Genomic DNA, 20,333 nt, shown 5'->3' with positions numbered 1-20,333 from the left:
AAAGAACAGTGTCATAAAGAACAGTGTTTATTTAGTTGTACTGCATGGAGTAGGTACACATGCAGCTTATGTCAGTGTTAACACTAGAATAGCCGTGGGTGGGGTCATTTGAGTAACACATTTTCGGGACCCACCTTTCATGACTTTTCCAGGTATGTGCGTTCTACCAACCAGTATCCTTACTTATTAAAATCTAGCTAGAAAAAAGCGATATTGCAGTATTTCTGTGTGTTTATGTGTGTTTGTGCTAGTATTTGGCTGCCATCTTTTTTTTCAAGGCTGCAATTATCTTCCATATCAGCAGATGTCGCAAGGGGACACTAAGAAGTGAATAAGATGCGTTTATGCTACAAATATCAATCTTATTCACTGAATCTAATTCAGCATATCTCTCTCTCTCTCTCTTGATTGATATTTGTAACATAATAATGTGTTTATATATAGGCTATATATAGCAATAGTGATAAGATATTGTGATATGTATATGTACCGTTATGAATGATAAACTGTACAGTATGTCTCCCAGTTGTGTGTTGCATGCATAGCTACCTCAGCAAAGTAATTGCAGTAGCTTACATCTGATTATGTCTGTAATCATCAACACATTTTCATGCAACAAATACAAATATATTTGTAATACAGTATATCATGTAATCAAGTGTATTTTCGCCACTTGATAATGTATTTGATCATGTATTTGTGGTTTCCGCTGCCTGATAAGCCGTCTGCTGTAATTGTCCACCTACATAAATGTGTGTGTGTGTGTCTGACTCCGCTCCAACATGACAATCAATGTTAGATACATTTCCATCTTGTTTATGTTGCGATCAAAGTCACGTGAAATTACGTGCAAGAATGACCCTAATCCTAAATGACACTATTTACAGAATGACACTATTTACAGAATGACACTATGTACAGCGCTAAAGAAGCAATTTTCAAATAATGCAATAGGGTTAGGGTTAGGCTGTATATTGTGGTATATTGTGGTGACCACCACGTTGGAGCAGATAAACAGACACGCCACCCATGTAGGAAACGACAGAGACTGGAGCACTGAAGGCCACCGGCCGTGTTTAATTAGAAAATAAGGTTTAACTGAAGGAAGGTTCCGCCTTGCGGGTATAGTCCAACTTAACGTCCCGGCACTGGCGCTTAACGGGGAACTCAGGTTGCCTTGTCTAGAGGGTAAAACAGGGGGTCTCAGTCACCCCGGGGGTTCTGGGTAGAGGGCTGGTCACTCTGCTAGCAGCAGACGGGTTCTCTCTCTCTCTGTTCTGTCAGGAGCAGACCACAGTTTCCCCCTATTGAATGTGCCGCCCTACTACGGCTCTCACCCATGTGCTGCGTGTTCCCGGGTTGGCTGTCTCTCGGGACTATGTACTCCAAGTGGGCTCGATGTAAGCCGGGGGTAGGAGGGCCGACAGACTGGCTCTGTGGGTGTGGGTCAGAGGTGGCTTCTCATAAATGTACTGCCGGGGACCGGCTCTTACCCAGTCGACGTGTCTTGTCCATCCATAGCCTCTCCCACGTGCCAGCTCCACTCCTCCTTATGTGGGCCTCCTGTGAGGAGCACATCCGGCTAAAAAGCCTGTAGTTTGCTTCCGTACTAGCCTGTAGTTTGCTTCCCTAACAAGCCTGTAGTTTGCTTCCCTAACAAGCCTGTAGTTTGCTTCCCTAACAAGCCTGTAGTTTGCTTCCCTAACAAGCCTGTAGTTTGCTTCCCTAACAAGCCTGTAGTTTGCTTCCCTAACAAGCCTGTAGTTTGCTTCCTTTGCCATCCGGCTGTTTGTGGTCATTGTGCAAAATCAGACGGTAGTTTGTGGGGGTCACCACAATATATAAATTCACAGAAACACATAAATGATCATCATGAGTAGAAACACGCAGAGTGTGTATTTGACAAATAAACGTGTAAGTAAGAAGAACTAGTAGGTTACAATGTGCAGTGAAATGTCTTTACGTAGATATATCAGATGGATATTTGTACTCGTATAACATTTCAGTACACATTCATCCAAAATAAATTGCCACGCTTCTGGTTATGTTCACGTATGTTCACGCCAATTGTTCCAAGTAAAAAGTAAGGTAATTAATATAAATAAAGATCGTAGAAAGTAGAAAGTGACGAAAAAGTGATGAAGTAGAAAGAAATTGCTACTAGTAAATACGCGCTGAGGGCAATGGAGCGTTCGGCGTGGGCACTGTCAGGTAGACAGGGCAGGAGAGGCAGACAGGCAGGAGTCAGGTAGACAGGGCAGGAGAGGCAGACAGGGCAGGAGAGGTAGACAGGGCAGGAGAGGCAGACAGGGCAGCAGAGGCAGACAGGTAGACAGGGCAGGAGAGGCAGACAGGGCAGGAGCGGTAGACAGGGCAGGAGAGGCAGACAGGGCAGGAGAGGTAGACAGGGCAGGAGAGGCAGTCAGGCATGAGAGGCAGACAGGCAGGAGAAGCAGACAGGGCAGGAGAGGCAGACAGGCGTCTACTGCAGGCACAGGGGAAACAGAGGTTAGAATGCTGAGTAGACTATACAAACTTTTATTCTAAAGAATATTTGTAGTTTTCAAACACTACTTGATTGATTTTGGCCACATAGAATGAATTATTTCAATACCACTCAATATACTACTACAATAGTATATACCATATTTTCCGGACTATAAATCGCTCCGGAGTATAAGTCGCACCCTTAAAAAATGCGTCATGAAGAAAAAAACACATAAGTCGCACTGGACTATAAATCGCATTTATTTAGAAATGTATTTCACAAAATCCAAGACCAAGAACAGACATTTAATCTGGAAAAGCAAGTTATTCAACTACACAATAGCACACAGAACAACAGGCTGAATAGGCTAAATTAACATAACAAGCCACATTAACAGTTATTCAGCTACACAATAGCATAAAGCAGTGGCGGCTGGTGCTAAACATTTTGGGTGGGGCACAGGTTATGGGGGCATGCTCCACGGGGAAGAATATAAACTTTAAAATCTGGATTTACAGTCGATTTTAGCATGAGAATAACAGTGTTTCCCCTAGGTTTGCTGCCTTGGGGGGGTGGCATGGACTGTGGCATGGACCCCCCCCCCAGGGGGTAAGACCCTGCGACATACCAGCGTCATGTCCAGGGGGTGTACTAACTTGTACATTAAGCCGCCTCACGCTACGGAAACAGGAGATAGGCTCCTTCCCTATGGGCCATTAGGCTCGAGAACCATCGGTTCTCAAGGCTACTTACTTATGTGGTCTTGACTACCTGTCCACTTTCTCACCTGGTTCTTGCTCTCTCTCTCTCTGGTGTGCCGACACCATCCTGCTCTCTCTCCTTCTCTCCCTCTCTATCCTCCTCTCTCCCTTTTGCTGTCAACCAAAAGGCAAACATAACAACCAGAGTATTTATAATCTAATAAGAGGTATAATAGCTAGCCAGCTACATAGCTAACGTTACTAACACCAGAAGACAAGACATACAAACTGTGGTGAGCTACATTGCTTGTGTAACATTAGCTAGTAGCTATCCATTTTTCACTCATACACGGCCGGAAAAGTGAACAGAAATACAACGCTTACTTACGGTGCTATCTTGCGGCTGTCTTCACAAAGAGCTCCAGGATGCTTTCGCTTGAGGTGCTCGTTCATTGCAGATGTACTGCTGTGATAGGCCATTTCATTTCTGCACAGTTTACAGACCACCACATTGTTTTCTTTTTTGTAAAAAAAAGTTTGGAGCCGGTTTGGAGCCGGAAATTGCAAAACGGTTTTGACGTCAGACTTAACAACCGGATATTCAGGACGCAAATTTTTGCGCCCCGGCCGAGAAATAGGAGACAGCCAATTGGAGCGCTGCTACAGCTAATGTGTAAGGCAAAAGTATTTGGCCTGCAATAGACTTGCATTCGACCGGCGTCCCGACTCCTCCCCCTATGTATTTTAACAGTGAATTTTACACACACACAGATAAAATGTTTATTGTATTGGAGGATTTTTAATGAATGCTGATAGGCGCCGACACAATATCAGCCGCATTTTGTGAATAAACAATGTTTATTTAAAAAAAAAAACTTTTACAAATCGCAACTAGGAAGTGAAGATGGGGGCGGCGCCCCAGCGCCCTCTATCGGCCAGCCGCCACTGGCATAAAGAACATACCTGGGAGGCTGAATAGGATAAATTAACATAACAAGCTAGCTAGTCCAACAAGCAAGTTACCAAGCTCCTGTTAATGTTTCAGTTAATTCTTCAGTGGTACAGGAGCAGCATATAGTTGTCACAAGCCCAGAGCGCCCTCTCGCGGCTGTAGACGGTAGTGTAAAACTATGAAAAAAAGTGTGACTTATAGTCCGGAAAATACGGTATACTACCACATACCTCCTGGCCTGTCTGTCAGAACCCTGGAGGTCACACCAACAAAGGGGCAGAGTAATCCAAGGGGTTAGGGTTAGGGGTTTCAGAGTTTCAATTCTAACTCTAGACTAATGTACAATTCTAACTCTAGACTAATGTACAAGCGGTGCCATCCAGCGATCATTGTGCGTCAGTACACAGCTTCTCACTGTAAAGAGTGGGAGGTCATTTGACATCGCTAAAAGTAGGCGAAACAGCGTCGCGCACCTAGTGTTAAGTAAGGCATTCATGTTCCATATCATACATTACATCTTTATTTTTGACATTGTTAATACAATGTAGGTCTTTCTAAAATGCTCATGGGGCAATGTAATTGTACATTGCAGTACAGTGCAAGACAGTAAAACTGTCTTGGTATTCGACTTTTACAACAGTTGCATGTTCTCCAACCATGATAAGGCACTGGTGAAATGTGCCCACCTCGACTGTAAAGAAAGCAGTGGATACAGCTTTGGTAAACTATATTACCAATGTAGACAGTACAATTCAATACATTAGCATAAACTTCATCTCCCTGCTGCTAGATGTGTAAATGATCTGTGAAATGGGAACAGGTAGGTACTGTAGCTAGAAACAACATTGATTGTGACATTGATTGGCTAGATGGGCTGTCAGTCTTCTGAGTTGAAGAATATCTATAAATTAATGAAAGCTCAATCAGTTAACTTTAAATGTTAAATAACATTGAAACGTGAGTTTATAACAATAAGTAATTTCAGTCCAGCTTATAAATTATAATTTATGACCCGTGTAGTGTCTTAGCTTCTATAATATACTGTAGAATAAAGACAGAGAGGTGCTACGTTTGGTTTACAGCTTTAGTGGTTAGAACTCGGTATAACAACAAGAGCGCGACCGGGCGCACACAATGACGTAGGCTCTTAAAGGAGCCTAGAACATAACACTCCTCCCTTCTACAATTTAAGTTGTATCTAGACAAATAACACAATACATTCTGCACATTCTCTTTAACATAACTAGGTTGACCTAACTAGTCCAGGGCCTCTTTACTTGAACATAACTAGTCGAGGGCCTCTTTATTTAGGGCTTTATAAGTCCAGTCTTTCTGGTGGGTTGCGTACTCTCTCTGGATATCGCTTGTAGGCCGCTGGTGGCTCCTGTGGTGGCTGTACCACAGTCTCTGAACCGTCTCTTATCCTTGTCTCATGCCCTGAATCTCCATCGCCTACATCCGTATCTTCTTGGATGCCCATCGGCTGTGCTGTGTCTGCCTTCTCTGTAGTTCTGCAGTGTCCCTGCTCCATTGTTGGCTGTACAGGTGTTTTTGTCGGTGCTGTTTGTTCTCCAGTCGAATGCATCTGATCAATGTGCCGTCGCCACACCATGCTTGGTCCCACCTGTACTTCATAGCTTCGGGGGCCTGTCTGTGCTTGCACTATCCCACATGCCCACTTCCCACCCCGCCGATAGTCTCTCACCATGACTTCCTGTCCTGTAGCGATTTGACGCTCCCGTCCGCCATGCAGCATCCTTGCCTGTTTGTTCAAGACTTCATCGCGTCTGTTTGGCTTCATGAGATCTAGGCGTGTGCGCAGAGTGCGCCCAAACATCAAGACCGCTGGGCTTTCACTTGTGGTGGCATGTGGCGTGTTCCGGTATGCTGACAAGAACCGGGCCAGTCTAGTCTGCAGCGTTCCTCCATCCTGTCTGGATGCTCTGAGTCCCTGTTTGAGGGTCTGTACAAACCTCTCTGCTAACCCATTTGTGGCTGGGTGGAATGGAGCTGAGGTTGTGTGTTTGATCCCGTTTACCGCCATGAATTGTGCAAATTCTTCACTGGCAAACGTTTGTGCGTTGTCACTGACTAACTGAAGGGGAAGCCCAAAACGAGCGAATGTTGTTCTCAAACACTCAATGGTCTGGGTTGAAGTCTGAGTTCCCGTGCAAATTTGGCCATTTGGAGTGTGCATCAACGATAACCAAGAACATGTGTTTCTCAAAAGGTCCCGCATAATCCACATGTATTCTCTGCCAGGGCTCTGTAGGCCACTCCCATGGATGGACAGGGACTGGTGCTGGCATGTGGCGGTTCTCTAAGCACCCAGTACAGTTCTTTGTCATCGTTTCTAGTTGTTCATCCACTCCGGGCCACCAGAAGTGGCTACGGGCCAGCATTTTCATTTTTACTGTCCCTACGTGGCCTTCATGAATTTGCTGCAAAACCTGGCTCTGGCATTTACTGGGTACAATCACTCTCATGCCCCACAACAAGCATCCCTGGTGTGTAGTTATCTCATATTTTCTCTGCAGGTATGGTGCAAGGTCCTTGTGGCCCGTGGCAGGCCATCCGGACATGGCATATTGGTACACCTCAGATAAGATTGAGTCTCGTCTTGTCTCCCGTTTCACCACTGAGCTGGTCAGCGGCAAGGCTTCCAGCTGTGAGGCATGAAAAACCTCCACTGCGTCCATCCTGGACTCGTCTTCTCCAGTGGCCAAAGGCAGTCTCGATAGTCCATCAGCATTGGTGTGCTGGGTTGTCTGTTTATACTCAATGTCATACCTATGCCCAGATAGGAAGAGTGCATAACGCTGCAGTCTGGCTGCAGTCATTGCTGGAATACCTTTCTGTGTGCTAAATATGGACAATAATGGCTGGTGGTCTGTCACTAGAGTAAAATGTCTGCCATACAGGTATGTGTGGAATTTCTTTACTCCCCAGACAAGTGCCAATGCCTCCTTGTCAATCTGTGAATAGTTCTTCTCTGCACTATTCAATGCCCTTGAAGCAAAGGCCACTGGCCTCTCTGATCCATCCTGTAGAACATGTGACTGCACTGCCCCTAGACCAAAAGGAGAGGCATCACATGCCAGTTTCACTGGGAGTTCCGGGTCATAGTGTGTCAGTACCAGTTCAGATGTGATGAGCTGTTTTGCTTTTCTGAAGGCCTTCTCACATTGTTCTGTCCACATCCACTTTCTGTTCTTCTCCAGGAGCTGGTTGAGGGGCTGCAGTACTGAGGAGAGGTTGGGAAGAAAGCGCCGATAATAGTTTATCAGCCCTGTGAATGATCTTAGCTGTGTCACATTCTGTGGCTGCGGTGCCCCAACCACAGCGTCTACCTTGTCTTGTGTTTTGTGCAGTCCACTGCTGTCGATTTCATGTCCACAGAAAACGATTCTCTCCTTGAAGAACTCACACTTTTGCGAATTAGCCTGTAGTCCATACTCCTCTAGCCGCCTGAGGACATTCTCCAAGTTGGTCAGATGCTCCTCATCTGTTTGTCCAGTGATGATCATGTCATCCAACAGGCATTGGGTCCCTGGGATACCCTGAAGGATCTGATCCATAGTGCGTTGCCAAATGGCCGGGGCTGATGCAATACCAAATACAAGCCTGTTATATCTATACAAGCCCTTGTGCGTGTTTATGGTCAAGTACGGTCTGGATGTCTCCTCAACAGATAGCTGTAGGTAAGCTTGTTTCAAGTCTATTTTGCTAAAATGTTTCCCCCCAGCCATAGCTGCAAATATGTCATCTATACGGGGCAGGGGATACTGATCTACCTGCAGCTTGGGATTCACAGAGACCTTAAAGTCACAACACAGCCTGACTGAGCCATCTTTCTTTATGATAGGCACCACAGGGGTGGCCCAATCACTTCTGTCAACCTTTGACAGGATACCTGCATCCAGCAAGCGATCTATTTCCGCTCCAACCTTTGGGCGTAGGGAGAACGGTACCTGTCTGGCCTTACAGAACGTGGGCGTTGTGTCTTTAAGAACCAGTTTGGCCTCAAAATCCTTCACGGCCCCCCCCTGACTATGGAACACTGCCTCGTATTTCTTCAATAAGTGCTCTAGCCTTTTGTGAGTGTCCGTGTTTTTTGTTGTTTCCAGCATCTTCAACTCAGCCCAGTTCATCTTAATCTGAGTCAGCCAGTCTCTGCCAAATAGAGGGGGGCCTGTTCCTTGTACTACATATAGTTGCAATTTCTGGGTTTTCTCCCCATATCGGACCTGCACATCTAACATCCCCTTTGGGCTCAGTTTCTCTCTTCTGTCTTGAGTAACACATTTGTCTTTCTCATCTTCACATACCTGAAATGTCGCTTGTATGTTGTTGTGGAGATAATGGACACTGCTGACCCGGTATCCAGTTCCATTTTCAGTGGGATGTTTTCTATCTCTGGCATCACCCATATGATGTTGGTGCTTTCTGTGGACACTGTGTTTATCTCCATGGTTCCAATGAACTTCTCATCAGAATCACTGTCACTTCTCTCCGTCATTGCGTCCCTTCTCTCGGTCATTGCGTGAACAGATCCCTTTGTTTTGTCTGCTTTGTTGTACTTGTCTTTGCATGCTGCTTTTATGTGGCCTCTGCGCCTGCATTTGTGACATATCTCTTCTCTGAATCGACACTCATCAGCTCTGTGACCCTCTCTATTACATCTGTAGCACCTTTCCGCCACACGGGGGCTCTGTCGGGCCTGATTCATTTTGTGAATTTGGGGAACAGTGTCAGTCACGTGGCTTCTGCTGCTCTGCAATTCCAACGTGTCTCTAGGGGCTATTTCCATGCTTACGGCGGGAGCATGCCTATGTTCCCCGGGTCCTATGTTCCCCGGGTCCTATGTTCCCCGGTTCCCCACTTCCGAAAAAGGGTTCTATGTTCCCCGCTTCCGAAAAAGGGTTCTATGTTCCCCGCTTCCGAAAAAGGGTCCTATGTTCCCCGCCTGCCGTTGTGTCAAGCGACCTCATGTGTCGTTATGTGGTACTGCATGAGAGTTTGACTCTTTTTTTGGGGGGGGGGGGGGGGGGTCTTAAGATGACTTGGAAATAATGAAGAACACAATGAATGTCATAGTATTGTCTCAGCATTTTATATAACTCCCTAGATAGATCATTTTCGAGATGGAATTGAAAATCTTATATTCCTAAAAGAACACCAGTGATATATATACACATTATTAAATATTTTTTCTATATTTTTGTCAAACGAAATCAAATAAATACAGTAGAGATATCAATCCAAAATATAGGCTTTTATTGCAACCAACAACAACAACAAAAAAACTATGTTTGTGCAAACATGGTGTTTGTTTCCAAGACCAAGCATCAAAATGCCAACCTATGGGACAATACTGTACATCCCATTGGCAGGACGTCACGTAACAGCGCAGTGTGTCTCTAGGTTACAGTGTCACATATCCCATAATATAATCCCTAAGTAACTAGCCAGTTTCCGTAGCACAGTGAGTGACGTCTTCGAAATCGAAAACCCTGCTGTGCGGTTTTGAGCGACATTGAAAAATATGCTTTTCGTATTATATCTCGTCAACGGTACATGACTATGACTCCATTCAAAGTTCAGTTTGTTTAGCATGCTATTGTGATCATGGAGACATTTAGTTTGGAATTATAACCCATTGTGACCCTGAGATATTCGTCCATAAGCGACGCCTCCCCCCCCCTGCTGTGCGGTTTTGAGCGACATTGAAAAATATGCTTTTCGTATTATATCTCGTTAACGGTACATGACTATGACTCCATTCAAAGTTCAGTTTGTTTAGCATGCTATTGTGATCATGGAGACATTTAGTTTGGAATTATAACCCATTGTGATCCTGAGATATTCGTCCATAAGCGACGGGTCCCCCCCCCCCTGATGAGCGTTTTACGAGGTACCATAAATATGCTTTTCGTATTCTATCTCGTTAACGGTACATGACTGAGACTCCATTCAATTTTTAGAGTGTTCAGCATGCTATTGTGATCATGGAGATCATAGAGAGAGCCTGATTAGTCACTTTTACAACGAGGTATGACTTGTAAGGATCATGCATTTGTGGATATGAGCAACACAGCTAAACGTGTGGGTAGCGGCCCAAAATTTGAAATTGTATGCATGGATTAAAGAAAGTGCATCATGGATACAACTGTGACAAAACAAAGAGTTTCCTCAGGTGTTTTTATTCAAACAATATATCCAGACAGTAGCAATCGATGGTCAATATCAGATCAATATCAGGCCTTAAACAAAGTGATAATTAACATTATAACATGAATACAAAGACATTTTGTAGATCAACTAAAAAGTCTGAATAGAGCAGATTCATGTCTGAATAGAGCAGATTAATGTCTGAATAGAGCAGATTAATGTCTGAATAGAGCAGATTAATGTATGAATAGAGCAGATTAATGTATGAATAGAGCAGATTAATGTCTGAATAGAGCAGATTAATGTCTGAATAGAGCAGATTAATGTATGAATAGAGCAGATTAATGTCTGAATAGAGCAGATTAATGTATGAATAGAGCAGATTAATGTCTGAATAGAGCAGATTAATGTGTGAATAGAGCAGATTAATGTGTGAATAGAGCAGATTAATGTATGAATAGAGCAGATTAATGTATGAATAGAGCAGATTAATGTCTGAATAGAGCAGATTAATGTCTGAATAGAGCAGATTAATGTCTGAATAGAGCAGATTAATGTATGAATAGAGCAGATTAATGTATGAATAGAGCAGATTAATGTCTGAATAGAGCAGATTAATGTCTGAATAGAGCAGATTAATGTATGAATAGAGCAGATTAATGTCTGAATAGAGCAGATTAATGTATGAATAGAGCAGATTAATGTCTGAATAGAGCAGATTAATGTCTGAATAGAGCAGATTAATGTATGAATAGAGCAGATTAATGTCTGAATAGAGCAGATTAATGTGTGAATAGAGCAGATTAATGTGTGAATATAGCAGATTAATGTATGAATAGAGCAGATTAATGTATGAATAGAGCAGATTAATGTCTGAATAGAGCAGATTAATGTCTGAATAGAGCAGATTAATGTCTGAATAGAGCAGATTAATGTATACATAGAGCAGATTAATGTCTGAATAGAGCAGATTAATGTATGAATAGAGCAGATTAATGTATGAATAGAGCAGATTAAGCATATGTATTGGAATTATAACCCATTGTGACGCGGAGATATTTGGCCGTAAGCGACGCCCCCCCCCCCACCGCTGCTGCTCAGAGAACCGCTTCCTGGATGAAACTCCCGCTGACAGCGGGGCGAGAGAATATTTCTACCCGGGAATTCGCTCCTTGCTGTGTCGACGGTGATAGGAGTGTAGGATCGACACCATTCAAATGGTTTTGGATTCCCTGTCCTCTCCCCTATCCGGACACGTTTTAATTGTTATCCTAACCCACGGTAAATCACAGTTATTAATTATTCCATTTTGAATTGCACTTGCATTAATTAGTTAGGCCACATTTAGGGTTAGGGTTAAGGTTAGGGTTAGGGTTAGGGTTAGGGTAACCATAGGGTTTCCAATTCAAAATGGAATAATCCCGAGAGAAGCCCCGACAGGCGCACATAACAGGCGCACCCCTGCGCTATCAGAACGACGACAGTCACGTCGGAATTCGACGTTTGGATGCAAATGTCACGTCGGAATTCGACGTTTGGATGCAAATGTCACGTCAGAATTCGACGTTTGTCCATCAACGTCGAATTCTGACGTCTGCCGTGTGAGACCAGGCTGATTAGAGTTAGTAGATTTGTGACAGCCCCCCAGTGTGTCTGAATTGGAGTCCTAGTATACTGTACTTCCAAATGGTTTAGCATGGGGGGTCAGGTTCAGTACTAGATTTGGGCCGAGGTCCAATAGTGTCCTACCTACAAAAGGTTTTGTACATATAATCATTTTGTTCATATAATAATGTTGTACACATAGTAATCCACAGTATGACTATGTATTTGTGTATGTTGTTTAAAAAAAATAAAAAAAAAAAGTATAATTATGTATTTGTGTATGTTGTTTAAAAAAAAAAAAAAAAAAAAAAAAACTCATGCAGTACTACATAACGACACCTGGGGTCGCTTGACACAACGGCAGCCGGGGAATATACGGAAGCGGGGAACATAGAACCCTTTTTCGGAAGCGGGGAACATAGAACCCTTTTTCGGAAGTTTTCGGAAGAGGGGAACATAGAACCCTTTTTTTTTTTTTTGCTAAGAAAACGGGGAACATAGGACCCGGGGAACATAGGACCCGGGGAACATAGGGATGACCATCTTACGGCAATCTCTATGGCTTTCACGAAAGTTAACTCTGTTTCCGTTAGCAACCGTTTCTGTATGTTGTCACGTCGTAATCCACAGACAAACCGGTCTCTGAGTGAATCATTCAAATTATTTCCAAACGCACAATGTTCAGAGAGTCTCCTTAACCCTGCTGCATAAGCATTCACACTTTCTCCCTCTTTCTGGTCCCGCTTATGGAACCGAAAACGTTCTGCTATAACAAGCGGTTTGGGAGACAGATGAGTCTGCAATACCCCCACGAGTTCTGTAAACGTTTTACTGGATGGTTTCTCCGGAGCAGTCAAATCACGGAGCAAGCCATAGGTCTTTGGACCAATCAGACTCAACAAAGCAGGCACTTTCTTATTATCTTCTATATCGTTGACAATAAAGTATTGCTCCAGGCGTTCTGTGTAAATTGCCCAACTTTCCTGAGTTTCATCAAACACGTCAATTTGACCGATCCGTGCCATCTTGCCTGCGAGTCTCCGGGCCTCGTTAACTTCGGGCTCTACCGTTTGGTCGACGCCTCTTCAAACCCTTCACCGTCGGAATCAGACATATAGTAGTAGCCTAACTGTCTCGCACACAGTGAGCAAGTATTCTCGTCGCCATTTGTAGTGTCTTAGCTTCTATAATATACTGTAGAATAAAGACAGAGAGGTGCTACGTTTGGTTTACAGCTTTAGTGGTTAGAACTCGGTATAACAACAAGAGCGCGACCGGGCGCACACAATGACGTAGGCTCTTAAAGGAGCCTAGAACATAACAACCCGAATGTTACATTTACATTGTTTCTTACCATTTAGCAGACACTTTATCCAAAGTGTATTATTAACTATATTGTAACCAGGGAGTAGCTAAAAGGACTGTAGAATTTAGGAAGGGCTGGTTATCTAACTAACTCTGAGCTAAATAGGCAGTGTAGGAGGATACAGGCAGGGGGCGCCAGCAACCCTTTAGACTAGCAGTACTAGCGTTAGCATTAGCATTAGCATTAGCATTAGCATTAGCATTAGCATTAGCTAACAGACGACTAAACACACAGTAATGTAGCAAAGATGAACAAACACATTTATTTATACAAATTATATACACATCCCAAAATATACTCCCTCCCTGCCGGCCACACACACACTCACTCACTCACAGTATCTGGCCTGAACAGGCTTAGAGTCCCGGACTGAAAGGAGCGCGTTGAGGCCTGGTTGGAGCTCGCATGTGCTTCGAGGAAGGCAGCAGACAAAGGGGGGGGGGGTGACGTAGCAACTGGAAGGGAAAGGGGCTTCTTCGTAGTCCACGACGAGGTGTGAATGGCTCAGGTCCGGTGGTCCACGGTCGGTCGCAATCCACCTCGTGAAGGCGACGGCTCGGTCCAGCTTGGGTCTCGCTTGGTCCAACGTTAGCAGCCGGCGGCTGGCAAGGCGGGCTAACGGGGACACAGCTAAACTAGGCTAGCGCTACTAACCCACTAAACTCCGAGCTCCCGCGGTGATGCGGGCAGCCAGTGATTCACCACCAACAGTCTATGCCAAAGGCAGGTCTCCTCCGACACTCAGAGTCTCCCGTTCTCCTTGTGGACTGTTGAGAGATGTGGAATTGCTGCTGTAAGGTTTGCCCTCTGTCCCAGTGGTAAACTCGATAATCACTCTTCAGGTCTTCAGCTTCAGCACGGTGTGCGTGTTACTGACTCCGCCATCTTAGATCGACTTCTCGTTCGTTCTGCTTCTTCTCACTCTCGTTACTCTCATCACACTGACGCACAGACCACTTCCGTCCCTATATATACACCAACCGAACATACATCCGGTCACGTACGCAGCATCCGGGTCACGGACACACCCCGGATATACCACGTCATTAAACATATACATAAACATTACAATAACAATACATACACTTCACGAAAACGTACATGAATAGTATGGAAATAATAAAGTAAATAACAGGGGCAAAATAGGGCTGATTTGGGGAAACTAAACTGGCTCTAAATTGTGGGCCTTCATAACAGCCGCCCCATGAAACCCTCGGTTTCATTTAACTAGGGAAGGCACACTGGCTAGGCTGCTCTAGCAGCGGGAGGTAGGAGGTGATAGTGTCCTTTGTAATTTGAGGGAGCTCAATCAGGCGTGCCACAGGTCGGGTGTAAGTGCGACCACCAACGTCCACGATGGCCGTCCGCACCCTTCCATCCGGACCCGGCAGGACCTTGGTCACTCTGCCTGTCTGCCAGGCGGCGCGTGGAAGGGACTGGTCGATCACCAGTACCACGGCACCTTCGGACAAGTTGTCTCTCTCCCTCAGCAGAGTCTTCTGCTTCTCCTCGTCCTCAGCGAAGGTGGGGTTGTCCAGCAGGTACTGCTGGGCCTCGGACCAGGTGGTGCGGTAGGTGACGTTGGCCATGTTGTCCAGAATGTTCTTCAGCGCCTTCCAGTTCCTCTTCCTGAGCTGCTTGGCTTGTTCCTTCTCCTTCTTAGCCAGGTAAAAGAGGACGTCTTCATAGATCTCAAGCCTGTCTCTCTCTGGGACACAGCTCCAGACGTCCAGCTCTGCAAACATCTGCTCTGCTTTCTTGTATCTGGTGGTCGAGGACATTTTGTCATGGTTCTCCAGGAATCGCTGATACGTCTCTTTAGACTCCTTGTACTTGATCCTGACCTCCTCCTCCGTCTGCACCTTGTAGGCATTAAACGCTTGCTTCTTCTCACTCAGCTTGGGCAGGGCGCTGTAGCGTGGGTCGTTGATGATCATTTTCATGGCTTGCTCCCATGACGCGTTGGATGAAACACCCTTCTCCTTCAGAAGCTCTTTGAAGGCCTGCTTGGCCTCCTCTTTTGTGTTCCACTTGTACGTTTTCTTCGCCAACTCCGGCCTTTCCTCCGTGGAGGCGTCTACAATACTGTCTGAGACTTCCATGGCTGACGTGTCCTCGACGGAGTTGACGGGTGCGTCAATGCTGACCTCGGCCACGTGAGGGTGCATGGCCACCTGCAGGTGTTCCTCGGCAACAGCTGTTGCCGCCATGGCCTCCATGTCCATCATGGTCGCCATGGTAGCAGCAGGATCAACCTGAAGAGTGGGGACGGGGGCGGTGCCAGGAGCTGCAGCTTCTACCGTCCCATTCTCCTCCGCTTTGATCATCGCTTCCAGATCTTCCAGCTCTTTGGGCTTGGTCCACCGGGACTCCTTAGTCTGGGAGTTGTAGTAGTAAGGCTTTCCCGTGTCAGACTTGTACTCCTTCCACGGGCACTTAGACAACATTTGCTCAGCAGGAGATTTCAGGTCGTCTGGTTTCTCCCATGAGGACTGTTTAGTCTCTGTGTTGTAGAAGTAGGTCTTCCCATCCAGAGACTTATGCTCTGTCCACAGAGACTTCTTCTTTGGTTGGTCATCCTGTGGTGAACCATTTGTGGTACTAACTGTTCCAGGTGCACTGGCAGCAATAGATTCCACTCCAGGCGGTCCTGTTGGCTGCATCGCTGCAGCTGGCATGTGATGGGGCATCATCATCCCGGGCATCATGGGTGGCATCATGCCTGGCATCTGTCCCATTGGTGGCCCCCCCATAGGTGGCATCATGCCGTGCGGCATCATACCCGGGGGCATAGGAGCCATGGTGGGGGGCCTCTGCCCCATAGGGGGCATTCCCATCGGTGGGTAATGAGGCGGCATTCCAGGAGGTCCCATCATGTTGACTGAACAGTGAGCGTCCAGACTTGGCCACTCCGCAATAACGTGCGATCTGGTTGGTTGGTTTGCTTCTTCGGTTCGGACATGGAGGGATGACGTAGCTCTCCCGTCTCTATCTCTCCACTCGGTAGCGCCTTGGAGGGCCCACCCAAGCGCAGTCTTAACAGCCATCGGGCAGCCTCGTGGTCCTCTCAGCGGAGGACGGAGCGACACGATCAGTGCAGCGTTGTCCGAGCCGATGAGAAGGGTTGGCTCCGCTCCTTCTATCGGATGTAGGTCTACTCGCCGTAGGTGGGAATATCTTGCGCGTAATCTCTCCAGGGGGTAGTCGTAGCGGGAGAGCGCTAGCTGGTCTGCGGTGAAGACATTCCGAAGCCGATATCTGTCCGACGGCCGCCCCGCCGGGGAGATAGAGAAGTTGATTCTCGCCCCGGTGACCTCTTTAAGGTCGCGACGTATCGTGCGCAGAGTCAGCTTCTCCGCAGTCCCTTGGAGCCCCAACTGGCGCACTGCCCCCTGGAGAAGGATGGTCCGTTCCGACCCGTCGTCTAGAACGGCGTACGTGTCGTACACAGCGTTGTTGTGGTGAAGTCGGACCTTCACCACCTTCAGTAGGACCTTGGAGCCGCTGCTCTGGGTTGGGTCTAGATAGTAGACCGGTGTTTCCTCTTCCGGTGCGCTACCGGACCTAGGGCTTCTGGTGCCCTCCGTGGACCTGGCGAGGGAGACCTCGTGTAGGATGTTGAGGTGGACCTCCTCACAGCGGTTGCACTTTCTCCTCAAGGTGCAGTTCTTAGCCAGATGGTCGCGCCCACAGTTCCAGCACCTCTTGTTCTCCTCGAGCCACCTCTGCTTGGCCTCGGTACTCAGGTTGTTGAAGTCACTGCACTCATTGAACCAGTGCTCGCTGGTGCAGTACGGACATGGCGGTGGACCTCTCCGTCCCCTTTGAGGGGGTTGAGAGGAATCCTTTCCCTCAGGTCGGGCTTTCCTCTCTCTCCGAGGCTCCTCCTCCGTGTGCAGCACTCCTACTGGGCGTCCTCTGTTCGAGCTCGGCCTGTCCCAGCGGTCTCCCTTCTCCCTCTCCTTCTTCGGCTCAGCGTAACCCATGGCGTCTACGTTGGTGTCATGCACTTCCTCCAGTAGGAACTCCGCGAAGGCAGCCATGCTCAGACCCAACTTCCCGGGGTTACGAACGCGCTGCTGTCGCCGGAACCTCTCCTGCCGGAAGCGTGGGATCTTGCGGAGCAGCCGCTCTACGTTGGAGGTGCTGTTGATCTCGCTGGCGCCAGCTGGGCCCTGCGTCTTCAGCATTCCAACCAAGGTGTGCACGCGGAGCGCGAAGTCATCTAGCGCCCGTTCATCCTTGATGGGGGCCTGCTGTTCGAGGGCTTGCAGTTCAGCAAGGGCGTGGTTCCAGGGACGACCGTAGCGGGCATCCAAGTCGGCGAGCGCTCTGGTGTAAGGTGTCGGTGCGGAGGCATGGGCCAGAACCATGTTGTGGGCTCTGGGGTTCCTCACATGCTGAAGGAGAATCGCATATTTGTAGGACTCTGAGCAGGAGTCGTCCAAGAGCGTGTCTAGGCAGATGCGTAGTTCCACATACTGGCTCCTGTCCTCGTCCTTGAAGAAGGGGAACTTGGGTCCCTCCACCTGGGGAAACATCCTGTAGTGGATGATCGGGGCTGGAGTGACGGTCTGGGTGTCCGGCCTGCATGCCTCTTGGTTCACTGGAGGACCTAGGGGTGTGCTACGCTCTTGGGGAATGGCTCCCCTCCCGGGCAGCGACGCTGGCTCCCTCTGGGCCGCGTAGCGGTCGGGTCCCTGGTCCTCTTCTTTCCAGGTGGTCAGCTGGGCCTGTAGTTGGACAGTCATGGCGGGGGTCATGGAGCCATCGGCGGGGGGTTCAGGAGATGGCACTCGAGAGGGCCGTGCGGATGATGCTCTGGAGCTACGGGCCGACGGAGCTCTGCTGATGCACACGTCGCGCATGGTCTGCATCATTTCCTCCATCTTCTCCGCGTGCAGTTGCTCTCTCGCCATCTGCCTCTCCGCCGCGCGTTCCGCCCCCTCCATCTGCCTCTCCGCCGCGCGTTCCGCCCCCTCCATCTGGAGGCGCTCGCGCTCGAACTGGATGCGTTCCCTCTCTAACGCCTCCTGGCGCTGTCTCTCCGCCGCACGTTCCGCTCCGTCCATCTGGAGGCGTTCACGTTCTAGCGCCTCCTGGCGCTGGAGGCGTTCACGCTCGAACTGGAGGCGTTCCCGCTCTAACGCCATCTCGGCCTGTTGGCGCATACATTCTGACAGCGCGGCACTACTCCCTCTGGAGTGCATGCTATCCGCCCCAGAGGCAGAACTGCCCACGGAAACCCTGGACCGGGAGGAAGCCACTGAACGGCAGGAGCTAGGTCTCGAGCGCGCCGTACTGGGAGGCAGATCGTTAAGGCTGAGGCCCTCCCTCTTCCGCCCGCAGGCGCTGTCAGACCGGGCCTCTCCTTCCTGCTCTTCCGTTTCTACGGCAAAACCCTGCTGTTCTGCCATCTCATCCTCAGGCTGGTGCTCTTTGATGGCTGTCTCGGTGCTAGCCACCCGCGCGCCGGCGGACACCTCGGCCTCTCCGACCACTGTATCCCGTGGAGTGCGCTCCTCACTACCACTCAGTGAGCTTTCGAGCTCAAGCTCATACTCCTGTAACCTCGGAGGCAACCGCGGGACTCTCTGTGGTCGTGGCTCTGGCTCAGGGGGCGGAGAAGGGGGGGTAACTGTCTTGTCTGGTTGGCTGCGCTCAGCCATGCTATCACTACACAACCTATCCGGCTCGAAGGACCAATTGTAACCAGGGAGTAGCTAAAAGGACTGTAGAATTTAGGAAGGGCTGGTTATCTAACTAACTCTGAGCTAAATAGGCAGTGTAGGAGGATACAGGCAGGGGGCGCCAGCAACCCTTTAGACTAGCAGTACTAGCGTTAGCATTAGCATTAGCATTAGCATTAGCATTAGCATTAGCATTAGCTAACAGACGACTAAACACACAGTAATGTAGCAAAGATGAACAAACACATTTATTTATACAAATTATATACACATCCCAAAATATACTCCCTCCCCGCCGGCCACACACACACTCACTCACTCACAGTATCTGGCCTGAACAGGCTTAGAGTCCCGGACTGAAAGGAGCGCGTTGAGGCCTGGTTGGAGCTCGCATGTGCTTCGAGGAAGGCAGCAGACAAAGGGGGGGGGGGTGACGTAGCAACTGGAAGGGAAAGGGGCTTCTTCGTAGTCCACGACGAGGTGTGAATGGCTCAGGTCCGGTGGTCCACGGTCGGTCGCAATCCACCTCGTGAAGGCGACGGCTCGGTCCAGCTTGGGTCTCGCTTGGTCCAACGTTAGCAGCCGGCGGCTGGCAAGGCGGGCTAACGGGGACACAGCTAAACTAGGCTAGCGCTACTAACCCACTAAACTCCGAGCTCCCGCGGTGATGCGGGCAGCCAGTGATTCACCACCAACAGTCTATGCCAAAGGCAGGTCTCCTCCGACACTCAGAGTCTCCCGTTCTCCTTGTGGACTGTTGAGAGATGTGGAATTGCTGCTGTAAGGTTTGCCCTCTGTCCCAGTGGTAAACTCGATAATCACTCTTCAGGTCTTCAGCTTCAGCACGGTGTGCGTGTTACTGACTCCGCCATCTTAGATCGACTTCTCGTTCGTTCTGCTTCTTCTCACTCTCGTTACTCTCATCACACTGACGCACAGACCACTTCCGTCCCTATATATACACCAACCGAACATACATCCGGTCACGTACGCAGCATCCGGGTCACGGACACACCCCGGATATACCACGTCATTAAACATATACATAAACATTACAATAACAATACATACACTTCACGAAAACGTACATGAATAGTATGGAAATAATAAAGTAAATAACAGGGGCAAAATAGGGCTGATTTGGGGAAACTAAACTGGCTCTAAATTGTGGGCCTTCATAACATATATATATTAGCTTATAATTTGAGATTACAGGGACAGTCAGCACACAGCATGGAGTAATGTAGGGCTAAGTATGTTAATCATGGGCACACTAGTGGTGGTGTACCCAGGTGGGATTTGAACTCATGACCTTCTGATCACCAGCCCAACTCACTATCCCAAAATACTACCTGTTACA

The 20,333-nt window shown here is 47.9% G+C and overlaps 1 protein-coding gene across 1 annotated transcript; it reads right to left on the bottom strand.

Annotated features, from left to right (window-relative positions):
* Nucleotides 1-1,094: 1,094 nt before the first annotated feature.
* LOC308155977 (pre-mRNA-processing factor 40 homolog A-like) lies at nucleotides 1,095-16,159 on the bottom strand (the record flags this gene model as incomplete). Its single annotated transcript, XM_080529341.1, has 2 exons — nucleotides 1,095-1,181; nucleotides 14,738-16,159. 2 exons carry the CDS (start codon nucleotides 16,157-16,159, stop codon nucleotides 1,095-1,097), a joined length of 1,509 nt encoding a protein of 502 aa, XP_080385467.1.
* Nucleotides 16,160-20,333: the final 4,174 nt, after the last annotated feature.

Source organism: Nansenia antarctica (genome assembly GCF_963989245.1).
Source record: "Nansenia antarctica genome assembly, chromosome: 4".
NCBI classification, from domain to species: Eukaryota; Metazoa; Chordata; class Actinopteri; order Argentiniformes; family Microstomatidae; genus Nansenia; species Nansenia antarctica.
The sequence above is the reverse complement of the archived record's forward strand: the minus strand, read 5'-3'. Positions and strand labels throughout refer to the sequence as shown.